This window comes from Phaenicophaeus curvirostris, chromosome 25 (assembly GCF_032191515.1).
Source record: "Phaenicophaeus curvirostris isolate KB17595 chromosome 25, BPBGC_Pcur_1.0, whole genome shotgun sequence".
NCBI lineage: Eukaryota > Metazoa > Chordata > Aves > Cuculiformes > Cuculidae > Phaenicophaeus > Phaenicophaeus curvirostris.
In genome coordinates this window covers 4526857-4546743 of record NC_091416.1, presented here as the reverse complement: position 1 = coordinate 4546743, position 19887 = coordinate 4526857, and the positions used below count along the sequence as shown (strand labels likewise).

The following is a 19887-nucleotide window of genomic DNA, read 5'->3' as shown; positions in this document are numbered from 1 at the left end:
TAATCCCTTAAACAGAATTTCTCAGAATGAGTGGGTAGGTGTAACCAGATCTACCTGCAGGACAATCCATGTAGTTTGTGGAAGCAGTTATGCAGTAAAAACTCTCTGGGCACTCCAGACACTGTGGCATAGACCAGGATGGGCTGTAACTCCCCGCAGGGCACGGCTGGGCTCTGCTGCTCCCCGTCACGCAGTAATGGCCAGGTGGACATGGTCCTCCACTGACTGTTGTCTTTGAAGAGAAACACCAGTTACAGTGTACAGACTCAAGGGGAGCCTTGCAAAAAGGTCTGTGTCAAACTATTTATAAGAGAATGAGACAGGTAGTATGAAATCTTGTGCTCGTCCTTCACACTTAAGGCTGGAGATACATCCTTATGCAAAATAAGGGATCAGAATTCTGCCCATAACAAATCTCACTAGGCTGGCCATTTGGAAGATGGGACCATTCTTTCTTCATTTATAGTTCACATAGAGCTGTGACCTAAGAACAGCATCTTGATGAGTTATCTTTAGACATACTTATTGGATTTTGCCTAGGAGGAGAGCTGACAGAGGCAGCTTTCTGTTCAAACCCAGGCTCTCTTGTCTTCTGTAAATTTAATCTGATATGGCACTCCACTTGGCTTTGCAGCATCAATATGCAGAGACAGAACTATTTCTGGATAGGTTTTAGATGTAAAGCTGAAAGACCAGGTGTATTTTGCTATTTTTAGCCCCTTTTGCTATCCATAAACCAGAAGGAGCTGACACAGGCGATGATGTAGTAAAGGAGAGTTTAATCTGGGGTCAAAGAGCCAGACTTATGGTCTCCAGTTCCAGAGACATGACCTTTTACATTATTTACATCACATCATGTCACTCATCCCCTACCCTGGGAGGTTTGGGAGAAATGGCTCCACCACTACAGTAGAATCCAGCCTCACATAATCCAGTCGGAGATGTAAGTCCAGTCCCATTGCAGAAATATCCTGAAATTAGGAGGGACCACAAAAGGACCACAATGTTATTGGTCACACAAGACTGAAAGCGGCAAGTACCTAACAAAGAAATAATCACTGAAGCACTTTGTTTGATGTCACCCACATCCATACTCCTGAAGATGTTTTCACTGAGAATAGTTGCAAGTACACAGCTTGCACGCCTGAACGAACAGCATCTCCAAGTACAAAAGCCTCTGGAGAAGAGGTGGAAAGGGAAGATCACAGTGCAGAAGCTTGCACTTCATATGAATCTTGTCTTACATGGAAAAGTGGCAGATTTAGCCTAACTGTGCTCTACCTTAGACATCTCTCCAAGAAAGCAACTGTTTATGATTGACTGCTCTACAACCACAAAGTTTCTCACGAGCCCTAGAAATGCTGATGTCAGGATAGAACCTCATTAAGCCTTTCTTTCAGTGCTGTACCTGCATCACACAGGAGACAGTCCTCAATCCCAGTATTCCCAGCTGAGTCGCTATAATAACCAGGAGGACACGGCTGTGGAAAAGCAGATCCCAGAGGGCAGTAAGCTCCCTTCGGGCATGCGTTCCCCAGAAGACCATCTGTAGGAGTTGGAGTAGAAACACCTCCGCTGCAGTAGAATCCAGCCAAACAAGGTCCCGTAAGACGTGACAGCCCTGCCAGTGCACAGTAGTGCCCTGAGAAAGGAATGCAGTGGCATCAGAAAAAATAAGATACTTCAGAGAACAGGCTATGTACTTGCACAGCTGATCCACTGAACCCCAGGAACGTTCAATATACATTTCCATTTGTTCTCATCATCCTAAAAAAATGCTTATTTGCCATTTACCTGGTTCACAGGGGATGCAGTGAGACATCAGGCTGCTCCCAGTCTGTGGGTTGTAAGTTCCTTTAGGACATGGGAACTGAGTTGCAGAAGCAGTACCAGCAGGGCAGTAGTGACCAGTCGAACATTCATTCTCCAAAAAGGAAGAGGAGTTTTGGGGGCAGAAGAAGCTGATCCAAAGAGAAATTAAAAAGAAGGAGGGGGCAAAAACAAACAAACAAACCAAAGCTAAGTTTTCTAGCAATATTCTATCCACAATACCAAATAATGACTCAGTGGTGGGACTAGGTAGCCAGGTGTGGCTGCTGCTTTGTGCTGTATTAACCACAAGAGATTTACTTATGCACATTACTACATTTCTTAGTTTTCCCTCTATGCCAAATTGATGACATAATTGCAAAAGCCACAGAGACATAATTTTCTTAACTTGAGTCATAACATATCCAGGCTGTGATTCATCAACTTGTAAAAGTTAATCAAGGTCAAATCCAGTCAGTAATTGGAGATGAATCCCCCAAGGAGAAGCCAGACTCAGCATCAGGTGATATACATGATCTTCTCCCCCTTCAACATGCCTCTGCCAGCCTGTTGCCAAGGGAACCATCTACTGCTTCAGAAAGGAAAAAGGTTTATGGGGCCAATGGTTTCCTTGCTCTGAACAGCCTTCTGATCTAAATTCCCTTCTGGTGTAGCTCCATCTAGGTTTAGGACATTGTGCGGTCCCCTAGCCAGCTATACAGTGCTGCTAAACTTAGTTGTTCTGCTTCCTCACAGATACAAGTGCTTTTTGGTGGTGAAATAACTCATTTTGCACCACATACTGCTCCAAGATGACAGGATAAATAATTACTTCTAATAGTCCCTTCCTCATAGCTACAACACTAAGCTCACTGTCTCACTCTTACCCTTGAGGACAGGGGAGGCAGCTGGCTTGTCTTTGTGAAGGGTTATAGGATCCTGCTGGACAAGCAAGTGGAACAGCAGTGCCATTGGGACAGAAATACCCTAGAAAAGGAAGAATAGATAAGAATCAACAGTCTCTGGAAAGTCAAAGACAGATCAGGCATGTGACCTTAACTCACCCTGGGGACACGGCTGTGGGTTCTCACCAGAGACACAGTATTCACCCGCTGGGCAAGTAAGGCACTTGTCTCCATGGGTGTGTGGCATGTGGGAGCCAGGGGGACATGGCACAGGGCTGCTGGATCCCAGAGGACAGAAGTGACTGACTGGACACGGAGCTCCAGAGAGGCCATCGGTGGGTGTTGGTGTCTGGGCCCTGGTGACACAGTAGTACCTGCAGCCAGGGAGATAGGAACACTCTCTATCTCAAAAGGGTGAAGAAGACCCCTTGTAGAACACCTCTTCTTACAACAGAGTACATAAACATAGGGCACAACAACCCTATGCAGTGCTACAGACTAGGAGAAGTCTGGCTGGAAACTGCCTGGAGGAGAAGGACCTGGGGGTGTTGGTTGACAGCGACTGACCATGAGCCAGCAGTGGCCCAGGTGGCCAAGAAGGCCAATGGCATCTTGGCTTGGATCAGAAACGGTGTGGCCAGCAGGGCCAGGGAGGTTCTTCTCCCTCTGGACTCGGCACTGGTGAGACCGCTCCTCGAATCCTGGGGTCAGTTCTGGGCCCCTCACCACAAGAAGGATGTTGAGGCTCTGGAGCGAGTCCAGAGACGAGCATCGAAGCTGGTGAGGGGGCTGGAGAACAGGCCCTATGAAATGTGTTTGCTCTTTCACTTACCCTGGGCTGCAGTGTCCTGAGGGGGCCATCTGCCCAGAGCTTTTGCAATAAAGCCCCCCAGGGCAAGGCTGGCATTCCTGCAAACTCCGAGCGCCTTCACTGCCAGCCCACGTGCCAGGAGGGCACTGTAACGGCATTGGAGCACCTGGAAAATTCAATTACATCACAGTGAGGACATGCTATTTTGTGCTTTCTACCAATTAAGAAAAATTACCCTTTAGCAAAGCACCCTACCTTCAGGACAATAGTGACCTGGAGGACAAGGACGACCTGATTCTCCATCCTGGGGGTTTCTTACTCGGGCCCCACTTTTGCACCAAAATCCTGCAGCACAATCTCCTGGAAAACAGAAGAATGTAAAAAAATGCCCATATATGTTAAAATAAAAGGCACATAAATGCAAATTTCAGAATACAGGCTGAAATAGTCATTTGCTGTTCCACTGTGCAGAGCCACTACCAGTCTACAAACTAGTGATGTGATGGTCATCAGGGAGAAGAATTGCTCGATGGAAGGAGTGCAAAATTGGTACCAGTTGCTAGAGTGACAGTTCCTAGATAAAGAAGCACTTTATTTAGCTCAGATTAAGCACTGCCTCCATATTCGTGCAGGTAGTCAAGCACACATTTCTCTTTAGGCAAACACAAAACACATCCTTAAGCAAAGCCTTAAATATTCAGAATATTGTTAAAGTGTTTTACTCAATTAAGGCCTTCATCTATACAGGACAAAGAGCAATGAAAAATCCATGTGAGAAGGGTATTTGCCCTCTCTTTCTCTGCCAAGCCTAAGCACATGTGCATCAATTACACACAAGGATTAGTTCTTCTGGAACTAGGCTGAAAAAAACAAACTCATGTGAAACAGAAAGCCAGAAAGGTTTGACACTGGAAAACTCCTCAATGGATTTTTTGACAAGGTATCATACACGGAGCTGTAGTTTCTGCAGTCCCTCTCTTGCTTCTTGCTTAGAAAAAAAAAGAATCTTTTTCTTCTCTTTGTCAGAAAGTTCTTGACAAGTAAAATGTGGCAATTCCCCTTAGCTGAGATTAGAACCCAAGAGCCTTAACCCCAGCCCCCAGCACTGGCCACCAGCCATCAACGTGACCCTGCTGGCAGCGGAGATGCTCAGAAGAACAGCTCTGTACCTGTTGGGACAGCAAGGCCAGAGAGTTCGCAGTATTTTCCTGGCGGGCAACTTTGACATTCCTTGATACTTTTCAGTTTTTGCCTTGATCCAAAGGTTCCTGCAGGGCAGCTGTGCTGAGTGCTCCTGTTTGTCCCTGCTGGGCAGTAAAAACCTTGCGGGCACGGGTAAAGGGTAAAATCAATAACTGGCCCTTGCTGGCTGTCACAGTAATAGCCTGTGGTGAAGACAGAAAGAAGAAAGCCAAATTACTCACCGAGAGATACCAGCTATTGAGGTGCTGCTCATTAGGAGAGAAAACTCTTCATGGGTTTCTCCCAGGCATACAAAGCCCCTCACTGGCCACTCAAAAAATAAATCTACTGCTGACCTTGAATTACTATTGATCCAAATCACACTCCTGCTGGGACAAATACATGACCAAGCTTTCCACTTGCTGCACTCTTTAGAAGAAAATTTACCACCCAGTGGTGCCCAGAACACGGGACAAGATTTACAGGTGGCACAGAAAAACATTTAGGGACAGCAGCATTGATCTCTGCTTCCTTCCAGTTATTGAAAGCCTTCCAATAAAGTTTTCCCACTGAATATCAGAGTTTTCCCTTACCAATATTTTAATTGCTCAGAATACATAGAAGTTACTGTTTCTGCTTTCACCATTTCTGCTTTCCCCAGGGCTCAGTGCTGGGTCCAGCCCTGTTCAATGTCTTTATCAATGACCTGGATGAAGGCATCGAGGGCATCCTTAGCAAGTTTGCGGACGACACTAAGCTGGGTGGAAGTGTCGATCTGCTGGAGGGTCAGGAGGCTCTGCCAAGGGATCTGGACAGGCTGGACCGCTGGGCAGAGTCCAATGGCATGAGGTTTAACAAGGCCAAATGCCGGGTCCTGCACTTGGGGCACAACAACCCTGAGCAGCTCCAGACTAGGAGAAGTCTGGCTGGAAACTGCCTGGAGGAGAAGGACCTGGGGGTGCTGGTTGACAGCGACTGACCATGAGCCAGCAGTGGCCCAGGTGGCCAAGAAGGCCAATGGCATCTTGGCTTGGATCAGAAACACCGTGGCCAGCAGGTCCAGGGAGGTTCTTCTCCCTCTGGACTCAGCACTGGTGAGACCACTCCTCGAATCCTGGGGTCAGTTCTGGGCCCCTCACCACAAGAAGGATGTTGAGGCTCTGGAGTGAGTCCAGAGAAGAGCAACGAAGCTGGTGAGGGGGCTGGAGAACAGGCCTTATGAGGAACGGCTGAGAGAGCTGGGGGTGTTTAGCCTGGAGAAGAGGAGGCTGAGGGGAGACCTCATTGCTCTCTACAACTACCTGAAAGGAGGTTGTGGAGAGGAGGGAGTTGGGCTCTTCTCCCAAGGGACAGGGGACAGGACGAGAGGGAATGGCCTCAAGCTCCGCCAGGGGAGGTTCAGGCTGGACATTAGGAAAAAGTTTTTCACAGAAAGGGACATTGGGCACTGGCAGAGGCTGCCCAGGGAGGGGGTTGAGTCACCTTCCCTGGAGGGGTTTAAGGGACAGGTGGATGAGATGCTAAGGGGCATGGTTTAGTGTTTGATAGGAATGGTTGGACTCGATGATCCGGTGGGTCTCTTCCAACCCGGTTATTCTGTGATTCTATGATCTGAATTGCTTTAACCTCTAACGTTTTTTTCACATGGAGCAAGAAATCTTTCTTCTCAGTCAGGAAAAAGAAACCACCAAGGCAGGCAGAGAGGCTCTGAACTTTCATCCATGGTCAATCCCGAGCAGGCATCTCTTGTATGAGGGATGCACTGAATAACATTTGGATATTGAAAGCTGTGACTCCTATTTTCTGGCTGCCTGTACGCTCTACAGCAGCTCTGGCTCCCATCAGACTGCCCAGCAGCAGAATGGCTTTTCCACTCTAAAGCAGTGACCCTCAGAAAGACATCTATTTTCATCTTGTCCTCTACACGCGAACATACGCTCTTTTGAGCATGTCCCCAGGGACTCTGTCAATCTGCAGTGCAGTTTATTCATTATTTACCTTCCCAGCACTCTCCAGTTGGGGCACTGAGGCCAGGAGCCTCACAATAGAAGCCAGAGGGGCATGGTTGGCACTCGGAAAGCATTCTCCTCCCGGGAAGGCTGGAAAAAGTGCCAGCTGGGCAGGGCTTGGGTGCAGCTGATGCTGCAGCTGAAAGAACAGAAGCAAGAAAGAGAGAAATGAACAGTGGAAGAATGAAGAAAATCCCTGTATTCAGAGGCTGGGTGAGCACACAGCAGCATGGAAACCGGTTAAGTGAAATCTTTGTTTTCACTCATAGACCAAGTAGTCCTGCACGGGTGAGGACAGACATTATTAGCTTCATTTTACCAAGGGGGGCAGAGGTGAAGTTAATTTTGAGTTTAGGCATTCAGATGAGTATCTTACTCCCCGCTTTTAAAGAATAGGCCAGTGGAAGATCTAAGGAAAGAATCTGGGACTTCAGGCTCTCTGGTCAGACCCTAGCAAGCTGGCCTCCACGCTCTCAAAATCAACCATCAGTGTTTCAGATGTCATATGACATGACATTTTTGGTATTTGAGTTATTACATGACATGAAATTTTCAGTCCTGATTGATGCTGGTTACTTACTGCAGTAGGTCCCCATGGGGCAGATATTCCCAGTCACACCATCTGTTGGTTTAGGGAGAGCTGCTCCACCCTTACAGTAGAACCCAGCTGTGCACTCCCCACTAGGGACAGACAGACCTGGAAGAGAGAGAGGATAATGGCACTCAATGCACCAAGACAAAGGGAGAAAAGATGGAAAAACAACCACTCAGCCTCCCTCTGGGCAAACACTGCAAGGTTACAGCTGAGCCTGGTTCTCTGCTAGTCCAGGGAGACACCAAAAACATCTTGCAAGCACCAATACAACCCTACAGAAGTGTCAGGATAAAACCAGCTCCAATTTAACACACTGAAAGAACAGAAAGGGAGTAAGAGAAAATGAAGCTGCAGCCAGTATCCCAGTACCTGTAGGCTCTGCAGTTGTAAACAATAGAGGGGGGTCCGACAGAAAACACTGATTATTCATGGCTATGACCATACGACGTGTGTCCTTGTCCTCTGAAGACAGGAACAAGGCCACAGAGGCAAAGGGATTCACTCAAGGTCACACAGAAAATTCTGAGCCAAATCAAGTTTATCATCCAGAAGCAGAACTTGGCTCTAGGGTCCTCTAATGAGATCTTAAATAGGAACTGTTTCCTTGTCCACAAAACTTCCACTCCCCTGGAAACAGGTAATGCCTGTTCTCCAAAGCAGATGCTCACCTGAGGCATTGCAGTAAAACCCTGGAGGGCAGGGAAGAGGCTCTGGACTTCCTCTAGGGCAATAGAAACCAGCTGTGCACTTCCCTCCAGTAGCCGTGGCTGGGCAGAGGCAGTTGGAATTGGTGTAGTTATCCAGATCAAAAGGCTGTGAGGTCCAAGCAGCTGAGATGCAAAACCAGCCTGAAAATAGAAAACAAAACTGAGAAACTCTAGCCTCACAAATTATCTTGAATAAATCAGCTGGGATGGCTTTTCATGCAATGTCTGCACAGCATAAGCACACAGAATATGAGACAGACTAATATCTCCAAAGCTGAACCTGAACCATCACCATGGCATAATTTTCCACGCAGTAGTTGATGCAATGATGCTTCTATATAATACCACATCAGCAAAGATCATAAGAGATGTTATAGCCTTAAGTTCAGTACACTTTTTCTTTTATGGTGATAGTGTTCAATTCAGACTGGAAAGGCTGTGGTAAAGGCTGCAAGATATCAGCCTCCTGAATCTACCGTGCAGTACAACAGCCAAAGAGCTCCAGACTCACCTGCATCACACTTCCCTGAGGCAGCTGTCAGGTTCTCCTTCCCACAGTAGTGCCCAGGTGGACAGGGCAGGCAGCTATCCAAGCTCTGTGTCATGGGATCGGGGTTATAGTAGCCCCGGGGACAGGGAAACTCGGTAGCAAACTTGGTTCCTTTGGAATACAGAAAGCAAGAATGGACTATAAATACTATCTTGGCTATAAATCCCGCTGTATCAATTCGTGTCATCTTTGCCAGCTTGTCTCATTGCTAATCTGTACAATGAACAGCTTGCCCTTCATGGCCAAGATGCTGTTTATCTTGTCTGTGAAGGGATTAAGTGACAGCCATACCCATGGTTTAAAAGATTGGGGCTTTTCTTTTTCCTGTGAAGAACCCTAGTGACACTTAACCATTTTGTTCACAGAGATAATCCCTTGCCTTTAAGAAGAAGGATATTACAGCCTGGGCAATGGATTACCTCGTTCCTCAGGCACATCTCACCTTTGGGGCAGTAAAATCCAGCTGGGCAGGGATTCTGGCTGTAGCTGGTGGTATTTTCTGGGCAGTAGTAGCCTGCAGCACAAGGGAAGCAGGCAGCTTGTCTGGTGAGGTTGTTGTAAGTCCCTGCAGGGCAGGGTAAGGGAAAGCTTGTTCCTTCTGGGCAGAAGTGGCTCGCAGGACAAGGGCCTCCCTTCTCCCACATACCTAGGATACAGAGAATAAGAAACACAGCCAATACAGCTGCTGAGAGAGGGACAATGCCAACACAGGGAGCTGACACCCCATCGGTGAGGATCTTGTCTCCCCTGGGATCCCAGAAGACAGATTAAGAGGATGCACAGCACAATAACTACAATGACCACTGTATCCCAGCTTTGGAACTATTCAAAGCTCTGTCACCATGTTTCTTCCCTCCTTGTTTCACAAGCAGAGCCACAACAAACCATGTTTAATAGATCAGCTTTCCAAACACTCCACATATACCAAGAAATCTAGAGAACAAGGAATTGTCCAATGGGGACTTAGAACTTTTCCCTAGAAATCATTATTTCTGAGACACAATAAAATGACAAGGGGAAAAACAGGCTCTGTCCATTACAGACAGGCACTCATAACTTTCCCAGTGTCCAACACAAGTATCTCATTTGCTAACACAGACTGGTGGACCGACAGCTTGCTCCACCTTTGGCATCATGCATTGGCACAAATACCCCAAACAAAATAAATACAGGGGTCTGGATGACTGAGAGAAGGTGGGGCAGGAACACTGAGTGGAAAAGGTGGCAATTTTAAGGCTACCTGTTGCCCAAACACTTAATTATTGGACGCATACAGATGAAGACACCGAATGCAGCTCACCAGGTGGTGATGGTGAAGAAGCTCCAGACAGGCAGTAGTAGCCAGCCGAGCAGGGTCCCGAGGGTGCTGTGAGGCCAGTCGAGCTGCAGTAGTAGCCAGGTGGACACACTGCGCAGCTGGAGTCCTGCTGGTTGTAGAGCCTGGTGAGGGACACAAGCAGGTTTGTTGCTGGCAAGTGTGCGAGTTCAGCAGGTAGCCCATTGACACCTACCCCTCTGGCTAAGGGAAAACAACCAGGAAACCTGTGTAATCAGTGTAAAGATGTGTCTAATGAGCCTTACTGAGATGCAGTTTGTTGCTTAAAGGACTAAGGGAGAAACTAAAGAGAAAAGGAAAATAAAACTTAGCATTGGGAGAACATAGAAGCTTACCTGTCTGAGTAAGTGCCCCTAGGACATCGATGCGGGATGCTTGTGCCAGCTGGGCAGAAGTGTCCAAGTGGGCATGGGCCACCAATGCTCGTGTTAGTGGCTCCATTAGGGTTTGGGACACTTGCTCCTGCATGGGGATGAGAGACCAAAGGTATCCTGAGCGAGATGGGTTGCTAGTCATAAGCAAGTCTGTCCCCCATGCCTAAAGAATTATTTCCGTAGCATGGGAAAAGAGAACAGCAGATTGTTACTTATGATAATAAAGAAAAAAATTTATAGTGGAATGGAACAATTATCAGCAAGGGGAATAGTACTGTTTGGATGGTTTGCCTTTTTGCTTTATTTCACCATAGATCTACTGCTCTAAAAACTTGGAGAATGGCAGTTTTACCCATAGTTCACAAAATCCTTCTCTGGCCTGTATGATCCTCTCTGATGTAGAGCCAGGAAAACAATACCCAGAAAAGAACAGCTTGTGCGAGTTCTTGCTTCTGCAACCAGGACTAAGAGTTAATGATCAGAACTGACCAACTCTCATGCTAAACCCAGAATCAGCTCCTTGTTGAATGGACCAGTATGTATAGAAACTTTTTTATTTATATGGGAACACTGGGAGCTTCGCTCCTCAGGACTGTCCTGACCTTCTCTGCTATAAAAGCCAGAGAGAAACTGCACAGATAATGTACAAAAAACAATTCTTAAAGGGTCACAGCTTCCTACTTTTTCACTTTTTTTTCCCCTGTGAAAGATAAATGCAATACCTGCTGTGCAGAAGAATCCTGGCCAGCAGGGTCCACTTGGGGAGGATAATCCCCATTCTCCACAAAACATTCCTGGAAGACCACGGAGGGAAAAGAGCATCAGTATATCAGGAGAAAATATAGGAGTGCTGCTGTGCTGCATGCACTGATTGGAAGGCAAAGGGGAAGATTTTGGGGGAGCCAGGCCCTCAGCATCAGCACAACCGGGTTAAAACTGCATTACAATTCAGATCACACTCCTCTGGCAAACCCCAAGTTCTTCTACAAAGCCTCAAAAACCCCTGTGGCTCATTAGGGACAAGGAACCTCCTTTGACCGTGAAATTTTGCACTTGCATTTCCTTCAGGTGAAACATGCATCAGTGGATTAGGGAAAAAAGATATGCAGAGAGATGCCCCTCTAAGACACTGCTATACATGGACACTCAGAGTAATCGGTTGTTTCCTCACCTGCAGGGCACTGCTGGCAACTCTCAGCCTGGCTGAGTCCATAGGAGGGGTTGTAAGTCCCAGGGGGACAAGGATAAAAACTGATTCCAGTTTTCTGAGGGCAATAGAAGCCAGGAGGACAGCGATGGGTTAGCCCTTTCGAACAGTGAAACCCAGCAGGACAAGGAAAGCATTTGTCTTGCCCTGTGAAGGTCAAAGAACCGTGTAATGAAGTGGAAGGAAAATACCAAGTGCACCACTTCCGTCTGCCTGGTTGTGCACTTAAAGAAGCAGAAAATGAAATAAAGTTATTTTATAAGCCCTCTTAAAATAACTGGTCTTCAAACAAGTACCTCCTCCTAGGAGCATTTCATTCAGCAAGGTTCTCAACCCACTTTACCAGCCCCAGAGTGCCATTGCCCTCCACAGCTCATCCCCCAAAATACTCCTACTGGCCAGCAGCTATCAAGACATTCTTGGATACAGATAAAACCCACAATCTGTGTTTTTACCATCCTCTAACTCACACTGAAATTGCAAAGATCCAGTCCTGACCTGTCGCATTACTGTATTCTCCACTGGGGCAGGGAGAAGGTGCTGCTGAGCCTGCAGGGCAGAAATGTCCTTGAGGACAGAGATCTCCAGTGATACCATCCTCTGGCTTTGCAGTCTTTGCTCTTCCTGTGCAGTAATAACCTTAAAAAAGAAAGCAATTAAGTCCCATCTCCCATTTAAAACCAACTGGATTTCTAAGTAGCTAAGGGAGTTCTGGCTTTGTCTCACCTTGTGCACAAAGTCCAGCAGGAGCATCTTGGCCAGACATATTGCAGAAAAACCCAGCGGCACAAGGCAGACACCAAGAGGCATCCTGGGCTCCTCTCTGTCCGTTCCAGGTGCCAGCAGGGCATGGCATCTCTTTGGGGTGCGTTGTGCCAGCAGGGCAATAATGCCCTCGTGGGCAAAGATCTCCAAACGGAAGCCCTACCTGAACCAAAGAAAATAAAATTAAAATCCTTTATGAAAGCTTCTGAGGTGCCAAAAGGTCTGAAGCCACGCAAGATGGTACTCACAGGTGAGGAGCTACTGGAACCTTGAACACAGTAATAGCCTGGCTGGCAATGTCCTTCTGGCTCCATCAGACCAGCCACACTGCAGTACATGCCTGCTGCGCAGGGCTTGCATGAACCTGCCCTGCTTACATCTGTGTAAGTGCCCTGCACAAAGAAAGAGAAGGAGTGAACGTTGCCAAGGGCCTGGAAGCCTGCTGAAAATTGCTACTTGAAGAACAAGTCCATATTTGATTCTTACCACTGGACATGGGAGAGGCAAGGAACTTCCAGGCAAGCAAAAATGCCCTTTGGGACAATCGTGGGGTGCAGCCAGGCCTGTGGCATCGCAGAATGTACCCTCTGGACAGTCCCTGCAGAAAGACTGACCACGGAGCTGAAGAGAGAATGCAGAAATAGCCTCATTGATGTGGGATATTGCTGCTTACCGTGTGAACGGGTAAATTTTGCACATTCTACCAGCTCCCAGAGACTCCCTGCTACAAGAGAAACACTCTGGGGCAAATGAACTGCAGTCCAAATGCAAGATTCATGATAGCTGGATAGCCTTGCATCGCTAAAGCAGTGGTGGGCACAGCCTTGATAGAGCAGTGAGGTACATACACGTGTTCATTCAGCCGCGCTAGGCTAAAGACTCCCCAGCCCACTTCTAAACTTGCACTGTGCAAGAAAACTTCAGAAAAACTGCTAAACGAGCTATAGAAAACACTGTTGATGAACCTGAGGTCCTGACCCAAACCTTCTTAGCTCTGCACAGAAATCTGTTGCAGGGTAAAACCAAAGGAGGTGGCAATTACCCAGCTTAGGAGAAACCCCAAGTACTCCATTTTTTAAGCCAATCACTTACAAATGCCTCATGACTTTCTATTCATACACTTTATAGTTTCTAAGGGCTCTGATGACCCCACAAGTATCTTACACAGCATATACTTACTGGCTGGAAGCTGCCAAGAGGACATGGCTCTGGCTTGAAGGCTCCTGCTAAGGAGTAGTGCCCTTCCATCACCACTTGCTGAAGAGCATTTCTGGCACCTCCTGTACAGAAGTAGCCAGGTTTACACTGTCCTGAGGGAGCTTGACTATTTGTCCCATCACAATACAGGCTATGTGAGGAAAAACAAAACACTCGGTAGCAACAGTTCCTTTTGTCACTGGATAGCACAGTCCCAACACAAAAAAACCCCTGAGATCTACATAGAATATTACAGACCTGGTTCCTGTTTGCTTACAGGCCCTGAAAGTGAGTCTCAGAGGATTTGTGTCACTTCTCACACATGCCTTTTAAAGACCAAAACCCAGATTCAGCAGTTCTACCCTGGGAAGAATTCTACCCTCTGCAATCAAGGAGTGACACCTTGAATACTTATGAATAAAGTATACTTATGAATAAAGATCACACAAAACCCAAATGCTGGTTTTCTTCAAATATCCTCTACAGTTTTGGGCTAAAAATATATTAAAAAGGAACTTTGATGGCATTCCTCTAACTTCTGGACAGGACACACATTTCAGAGCAGTATCTCGCTCTGTTTTCCTGCCTTCCTCTCCTGGGAAAACAGAGAATGAAGAAAAAGGAAAAAATAGAGGGGCGTTTTTTAGAATTTAGGTTGTCTCAGAGCTTTGGATTCCACCTCATGGAGAACTACAACCCCTTCCCAGTTGGCCTCCACCTTCACAGTAACACACACTAAGCCCCGGATGATCATCCATGCAGCATTTGTCACGCCAGCATGAAGTTATGACCACTTGAAAGTCAGACTGTGCCTCACCAGCCTTAAAAAGCTGCACAATCCATACCTTTTCCTTCAGAATTAGACGTGTAATTTTGGTGTCGTTAAAGGGAACGCAAGAGGGACGTGAATTATACTATCTGGTAATAAAAAAAGACTATGCAATTAGTATTAATGAGAATGTTTAAGCAAGAGCTGCTAGGTCAAGCCATCCTGCACTGCAGACATAATGAGTTTCAACAAAAGCCAATGAATGGTAAAAGCTGAGGGACAATTCAGACAATTCAAATTTCTTATTGTAAATCTACTGATCCAGGTATGTAGCCACAAAGAATATCGGGAGTGCATCTGCACTAGAGCTCTGGGAACAGAGGGGACTCCTCCACAAGAGGGCAGAGGGAAAGGATGGGATGCTGTGACAGCAAACTTGAGGGCTGGATGGTCCATTTGAAAGAGGACAGAGTCGATTCATGGAATCATAAATCATAGAACAGTTTGGATTAGAAGGGAGCTTAACTGTCATCTAGTCCCAACCCTCCTGCCCAGAAGTCACGCCCCTCAGAGTCATATTCTCCGAAGATGATGCTCACCCAGGTGGGCATTCCAAGCACTCATGGAGACTTCTCAACCCACTCACGTTGCTGTAAGTTCCTGGAGGACACGGGATAGGTAAGGGAGAGCCAGGTGGGCAGTATGAGCCTGCGGGACACACGTCTCCTGTCACACCATCTGTGGGCAACTGAAATCGGAAAAGGCATCAGTCATAAAAAGGGAGTAAATGGGGTTAAAGTATTTAAGGCATCACCCTGATTTGTGCCCAGAAAAAGAGAGACACATTCTGTTATATAGAGAAGAGACAATACCTACTTAAGGGAAAGCAAACACACAAACAATAAATACGGTTGACCTTTTTATATTAGGAATTCCACTGACCTCTTCACCTGGCTACATTTTTAGTGTTGAGAGGGAAAAACATGATGTGGTTACAACCTCTCTGAGGACAACAGGAGTGGTCCTCATGCCATAAACTTGAATGCAAGTAGTACAAAATCGTACCTCTTGAAGTCACTGGGTTAATAGAAAGCATTGAGGTGGAAAAAAAAACAAACTGTGGCAGTGGAGCACGATTAGACAGGAAGGAAAAAACTTGCCACGTTACTCACCGGACTCAAGGCCCTGCCCTGGCAGTAGAATCCAGCCTCACAGGGACCACTTGGCCCCGTCTGTCCTGGGGCAGAGCAGTAGAAGCCACGGCCACAAAGGCTGCACCCCGAGAGTCCAGACAGCCCCATCTTGTTACTGAATGTACCTTCTGGGCAGGGTTCAGGTTTAGAGCTGCCTTCCACACAGTAAAAGCCCTGCAAAACAAAGCCAGCTTAATACAGCACGTAAGGTTCTTCTGTTAAATAGATCCCCACATACCATTTCCCCAGGAGCTGGGATTGTTTAGCCTGGAGGAGGATGAGGGGAGACCTCATCACTCTCTGCAGCTCCCCGGAAAGAGGTTGGAGCGAGGCAGGTGTTGGTCTTTTCTCCCAGGTAGCAAGCGATAGGACAATAGGAAATGTCCTCAAGTTGTACCAGGGAAGGTTTATATTGGATATTAGGAAAGATTTCTTTACTGAAAGAGTCATGAAGCATTGGAAGATGCTGCCCAGGGCAGTGGTGGAGTCTCCATCCCTGGAGGAGTTCGAAAAGCTTGCAGCTGTGGCAATTCAGGACATGGTTTAGCCAGCTTGGGGAGGTTGGGCTGACAGGTGGACTGGATGATCTTAGAGTTCTTTTCCAACCTTAAAGATTCTATGATTCTATAACCAGGAAACAGCAACTCACTGCTGGGCAAGTTTTGGGCTCTGACATGGCAGGAGAGTCACAGTAGTACCCAGAGGGACAGAGTTTGCAAGTGTCTTCATCCTCCACTGTGGAATTATCCCAGAAGAAGCCTGGCATACAGGGGAAGGAGAAAGGGAATCCAGTCCCTGGAGGGCAGTTATAGCCAGGTGGGCAATCTCCAGTCTGGAAAGAAAAACACAGTCAAGCATGGTTTTGGTGTCTTCTGAGCAGGAATCTATTGAGATTCAACACAAAAATCCAAGCTTCATCTACAATTTGAATAAGATAGATTTTTTTTTTTTTTTTTTTTTTTTTTTACAGCAAGAAAATGGGACAGAAAAGAAGGGAAAGAAGAGAATTCACAGTATGATCAATCAAATCCTGGTCATGTCAGTTATCAGTTTAGGCCAGATTCTTTTAACGTAAAATCTTGTCATTGAGACTGGCCCTACACGTTGCCTGTACAGTTGCAGGAAAGACACTGTTCTTCCACAGCTGGAAAAGAACTGTAACTGGGATAAGATTTATCACCTCACTCTTAAATAGAAGCATGGATTCATCATGTTGAAGTGATTCCAACTGAACTTTTTACTGCTTCTTTTTTTTTTTTTAAATAACTATTAAAATTTGAACAGCACACTCCTTCCAGAGACAAGACAATCATAATGAAATATCCCAAAACTCATTACAACCAGAGAAGCAACCAATTCCTGACCTTTGAAGTCTCTCTCATAGCCTGCATTGACAGGCAGAAGGCAAAGCAAAGATGAAAAACATGCTTTAGGCTTTCTCCATTAACAGTTCCAGACTTGGGAAAGAAAAAAGTTGGGGGATCCTGGACTAGACTCACAGGGTGGGGAATTCCTGGAGGCTCAATCCCATCTCTGTAGCAGTACTTCTGTCCAGGGCATGGTAAGCACTCATCAGCGCTGCTTAGACCCCTCTGCTCACCATAGGTCCCATTGGGGCAAGGTTTACCATGCAAGCCCTTGAAATAAAATAAGAAAATGGGTGTTTAACATGATTGCTGCATCCCACGGGGCAAATATGCAGCAGCTGAAGCTGTGAAAGTCATTCTTCCCAGTAACTGGGAACAAACACTGGAAAGCAACACAAGGAATCTGGTGTGAATACTAACAAGACAGCAGAACAGAATGGGGATCCAGTCCTCTGTATCGTATAAAGCATCGCATAAAATGCTATCCCGTTATTATGAATGGTTTTATGTAGGGTGAACACTGCTAAGATCTAAGAACACCATAAAAGTACAAAGGTCAGTAAAGTGAATTACTAGGAAATGCAAGATTAATCCCAGTGCAATCTGTAACTGCACAGCAGACTTGGTGAGAGACCAGTGAATCCCAAGGACCAAAGCAGATTCACTCACACTGTCTCCCCGGGGACAGTAGTATCCTCTTGGGCAGGCATTTGCTCTAGCATCGGGAACAACTGCCAGTCCTTCTGGGCACAGGAGACCTGCTGGACAGACCATGGCAAGGAGCATCACCTCCTGGCTGGTGTGCTCACTAGCACAGTAATGTCCAACAAGACACGGCAAGCAGGAGACTGAACCTTGGTCCTGCAACACAAAAAGCACATGGTTCCACTTCTAGAGCACTAAAGAATCCCTGTTGTATTCGACAGCTGCGTGGAGGCACAAAACAAAGGAAACGAATGCAAAGAATTGTACAGCAGAACCTACTGGAAAACAGAACAGGCCACAATATGTGGTCATCGATCAAAGATCGCCCTGGGGAACCGATGACAGGACCCTGCTCTTATAAAATGTTCTCTGTTATGCTCAGTTACAGCATCAGAAACACAAAGACATCCCTTTAAAAATTCCACCTCACCTATCCTATGAAAAACAAACAGCGTGCAGCTGAGTGTATTCACCCTGCAGGCAAGAAAGCCCGTGCATCACAAATAAGAAGCAGGTCCCGGCACTGGCTGTGGATTATCCATGTAAAAGGTTCTGATCCTCAGAACAGTCAATCCAACACCCTTTGCCGGAGGAACAAAGAGAAAAACAGATGCATTCCTTCATCTATCTTTGCTGAACTCCAAAGTGCAAACAAGAAATAGTCTAGGTCTATTTGCCACATATAAATCTTTGTTTGACTTCTATCTCCTCTCCGATCTTAAAGGGTTCCAGTGATAACTACCAAGCACACGCAGTGATAGAAAACTGGTGTGGACAGAGATACAGGAGCAACAAGCCCGTATTCCATCAACAGGGAAATGTGGCAATTATCACTGGAATTATTCATTATCATTTTAGGGCTCCTAAATAAGGAACAGGCTGTAGCACCTGCTTATGAGAAGAGTTATTCCATCACTTCTCCCTTCTGTGACTCCATCTTGTTGTTTTACCTTCCAAAGTTAACTGATAGTTTTAACTCCATCACAATCAAATATTTCCCTGTGAGTAGGGATTAAATACAGGTGTCTGCTCTCTGCCAGGGTAAAATATATCAGGGAAATCCAAAGTATCTGCTCAACTACACACTGCCAGACACATGACAGATGTACTGGGATAGTTAACGCAAACCTCTGGAGGGAGAATAGCAGCAACAACAGTATTGTACATGTGACAGAGCCTTCTAGCATCACGTCTGGAGCATCTCCAAACCTGACTGTGCAGGAACATTCCTAGTGCCTCCCCTGGATTAGCGCTTTCACTCCTTATTTCTAGGTTCAACGCAGGTGGCCAATCATTTAAAGACTGTACACAATCACCCCAAATACTCACACTCTGCGTATGAGGAGATGGGCTCATTTTGGTTCCTCCTTTAAGGCACTCAAAGTCTCAAACAGTCCTTACACTAAACAGATGCCAGGATTAAATTATTGCTACTTACTGAGAAGTTGCCAGCACCACATGTTTGAGGAGTAACCGTGCCAAGCTCGGGGCAGTAATACCCTCCGGGACAAGGGATGCAGTCTGCAGCCGCTTCTGCACCACGTTCCATGCAATAGGTCCCACTGCAGGAGAACACACAACAGAAGGGAGAGTCAGTGAAGTGATGAAGAAAAGGACAGGGCACCTCTGGTCTGCATTCTTATTTTTTTCATAGAGGAAATCTACCATTTCTGGAATCAATAGACTGCCCGAGTCAGGAAAAACTTGCCTGGACCAAGGTAAAAGGAACTTGCTAACATTTTAAGAAAGATATTTCACAACACTTCTGATTTTAAGTAATGCCATGTAGAAATATTTCCCTTGGTTCCTGGCATAGTACTCACGCTGGGCAGAGGACTGGCTTGGAGGTCCCACTGGTGCAGAAAGCTCCTGCAGGGCAGGCAGCACAATCTTCCACTCTGCTATTTCCCAGCCGGGTGCTGTACGTCCCTGCAGGACAGGGGTACTGCGTGCCCCTCCACGTGCCTTTCCAAAAAGAAGGAGGAGAGAACCATCCTAACTCTTAGTACAGCCTTTAAGACAGACTCGAAGAATCATAGACTTGTTAAGGTTGGAAAAAGACTCTAAGATAATTAAATGTAATCATCAACACTACGCCACTGTGCCTACTAAACCATGTCCTAAAGTGTCATATACATGTTTTTTGAAGTCTCCAGGGATGGAGACTTCACCACTGACCTAGGCAGCCTCTGCCAGGGCTTCATCACTCTGTCAGTAAAGAAATCTTTCCTAATATCCAATCTAGACCTCCGCTGGTGCAACTTAAGGCCATTACCACTTGTCCTATTATTTTTTATTTGGGAGGAAAGAAGGTGGTAAGGTCCCCTGTTCTTCACTGCCTTTAAGCATTCATATGAGTTATATGTAAGTATGTATTTTTAGATACATATAATTCATAGCTCACAG

The 19887-nt window shown here is 46.3% G+C and overlaps 1 protein-coding gene across 1 annotated transcript in view; it reads right to left on the bottom strand.

The window, feature by feature from the left end:
• LOC138730884 (zonadhesin-like) overlaps positions 1 to 19887 on the bottom strand; it is a 56593-nt gene that overhangs the window by 26521 nt on the left and 10185 nt on the right. Inside the window, exons 9-38 of the mRNA XM_069876454.1 lie at positions 19305 to 19446; positions 18920 to 19043; positions 17446 to 17637; positions 16909 to 17046; positions 16059 to 16241; positions 15389 to 15583; positions 14816 to 14964; positions 13430 to 13598; positions 12737 to 12871; positions 12499 to 12642; positions 12212 to 12413; positions 11984 to 12124; positions 11450 to 11632; positions 11001 to 11072; positions 10240 to 10366; positions 9869 to 10008; positions 9011 to 9082; positions 8530 to 8679; positions 7980 to 8159; positions 7297 to 7413; positions 6706 to 6855; positions 4695 to 4910; positions 3781 to 3885; positions 3547 to 3691; positions 2874 to 3088; positions 2697 to 2796; positions 1795 to 1961; positions 1409 to 1642; positions 874 to 971; positions 55 to 232 (exon numbers count right to left, since the gene is read on the bottom strand). Coding sequence (XP_069732555.1) covers positions 55 to 232; positions 874 to 971; positions 1409 to 1642; positions 1795 to 1961; positions 2697 to 2796; positions 2874 to 3088; positions 3547 to 3691; positions 3781 to 3885; positions 4695 to 4910; positions 6706 to 6855; positions 7297 to 7413; positions 7980 to 8159; positions 8530 to 8679; positions 9011 to 9082; positions 9869 to 10008; positions 10240 to 10366; positions 11001 to 11072; positions 11450 to 11632; positions 11984 to 12124; positions 12212 to 12413; positions 12499 to 12642; positions 12737 to 12871; positions 13430 to 13598; positions 14816 to 14964; positions 15389 to 15583; positions 16059 to 16241; positions 16909 to 17046; positions 17446 to 17637; positions 18920 to 19030 — 4408 coding nt within the window. The 5' untranslated portion in view covers positions 19031 to 19043; positions 19305 to 19446. The remainder of the gene's footprint in view (positions 1 to 54; positions 233 to 873; positions 972 to 1408; positions 1643 to 1794; positions 1962 to 2696; positions 2797 to 2873; positions 3089 to 3546; positions 3692 to 3780; positions 3886 to 4694; positions 4911 to 6705; positions 6856 to 7296; positions 7414 to 7979; positions 8160 to 8529; positions 8680 to 9010; positions 9083 to 9868; positions 10009 to 10239; positions 10367 to 11000; positions 11073 to 11449; positions 11633 to 11983; positions 12125 to 12211; positions 12414 to 12498; positions 12643 to 12736; positions 12872 to 13429; positions 13599 to 14815; positions 14965 to 15388; positions 15584 to 16058; positions 16242 to 16908; positions 17047 to 17445; positions 17638 to 18919; positions 19044 to 19304; positions 19447 to 19887) is intronic.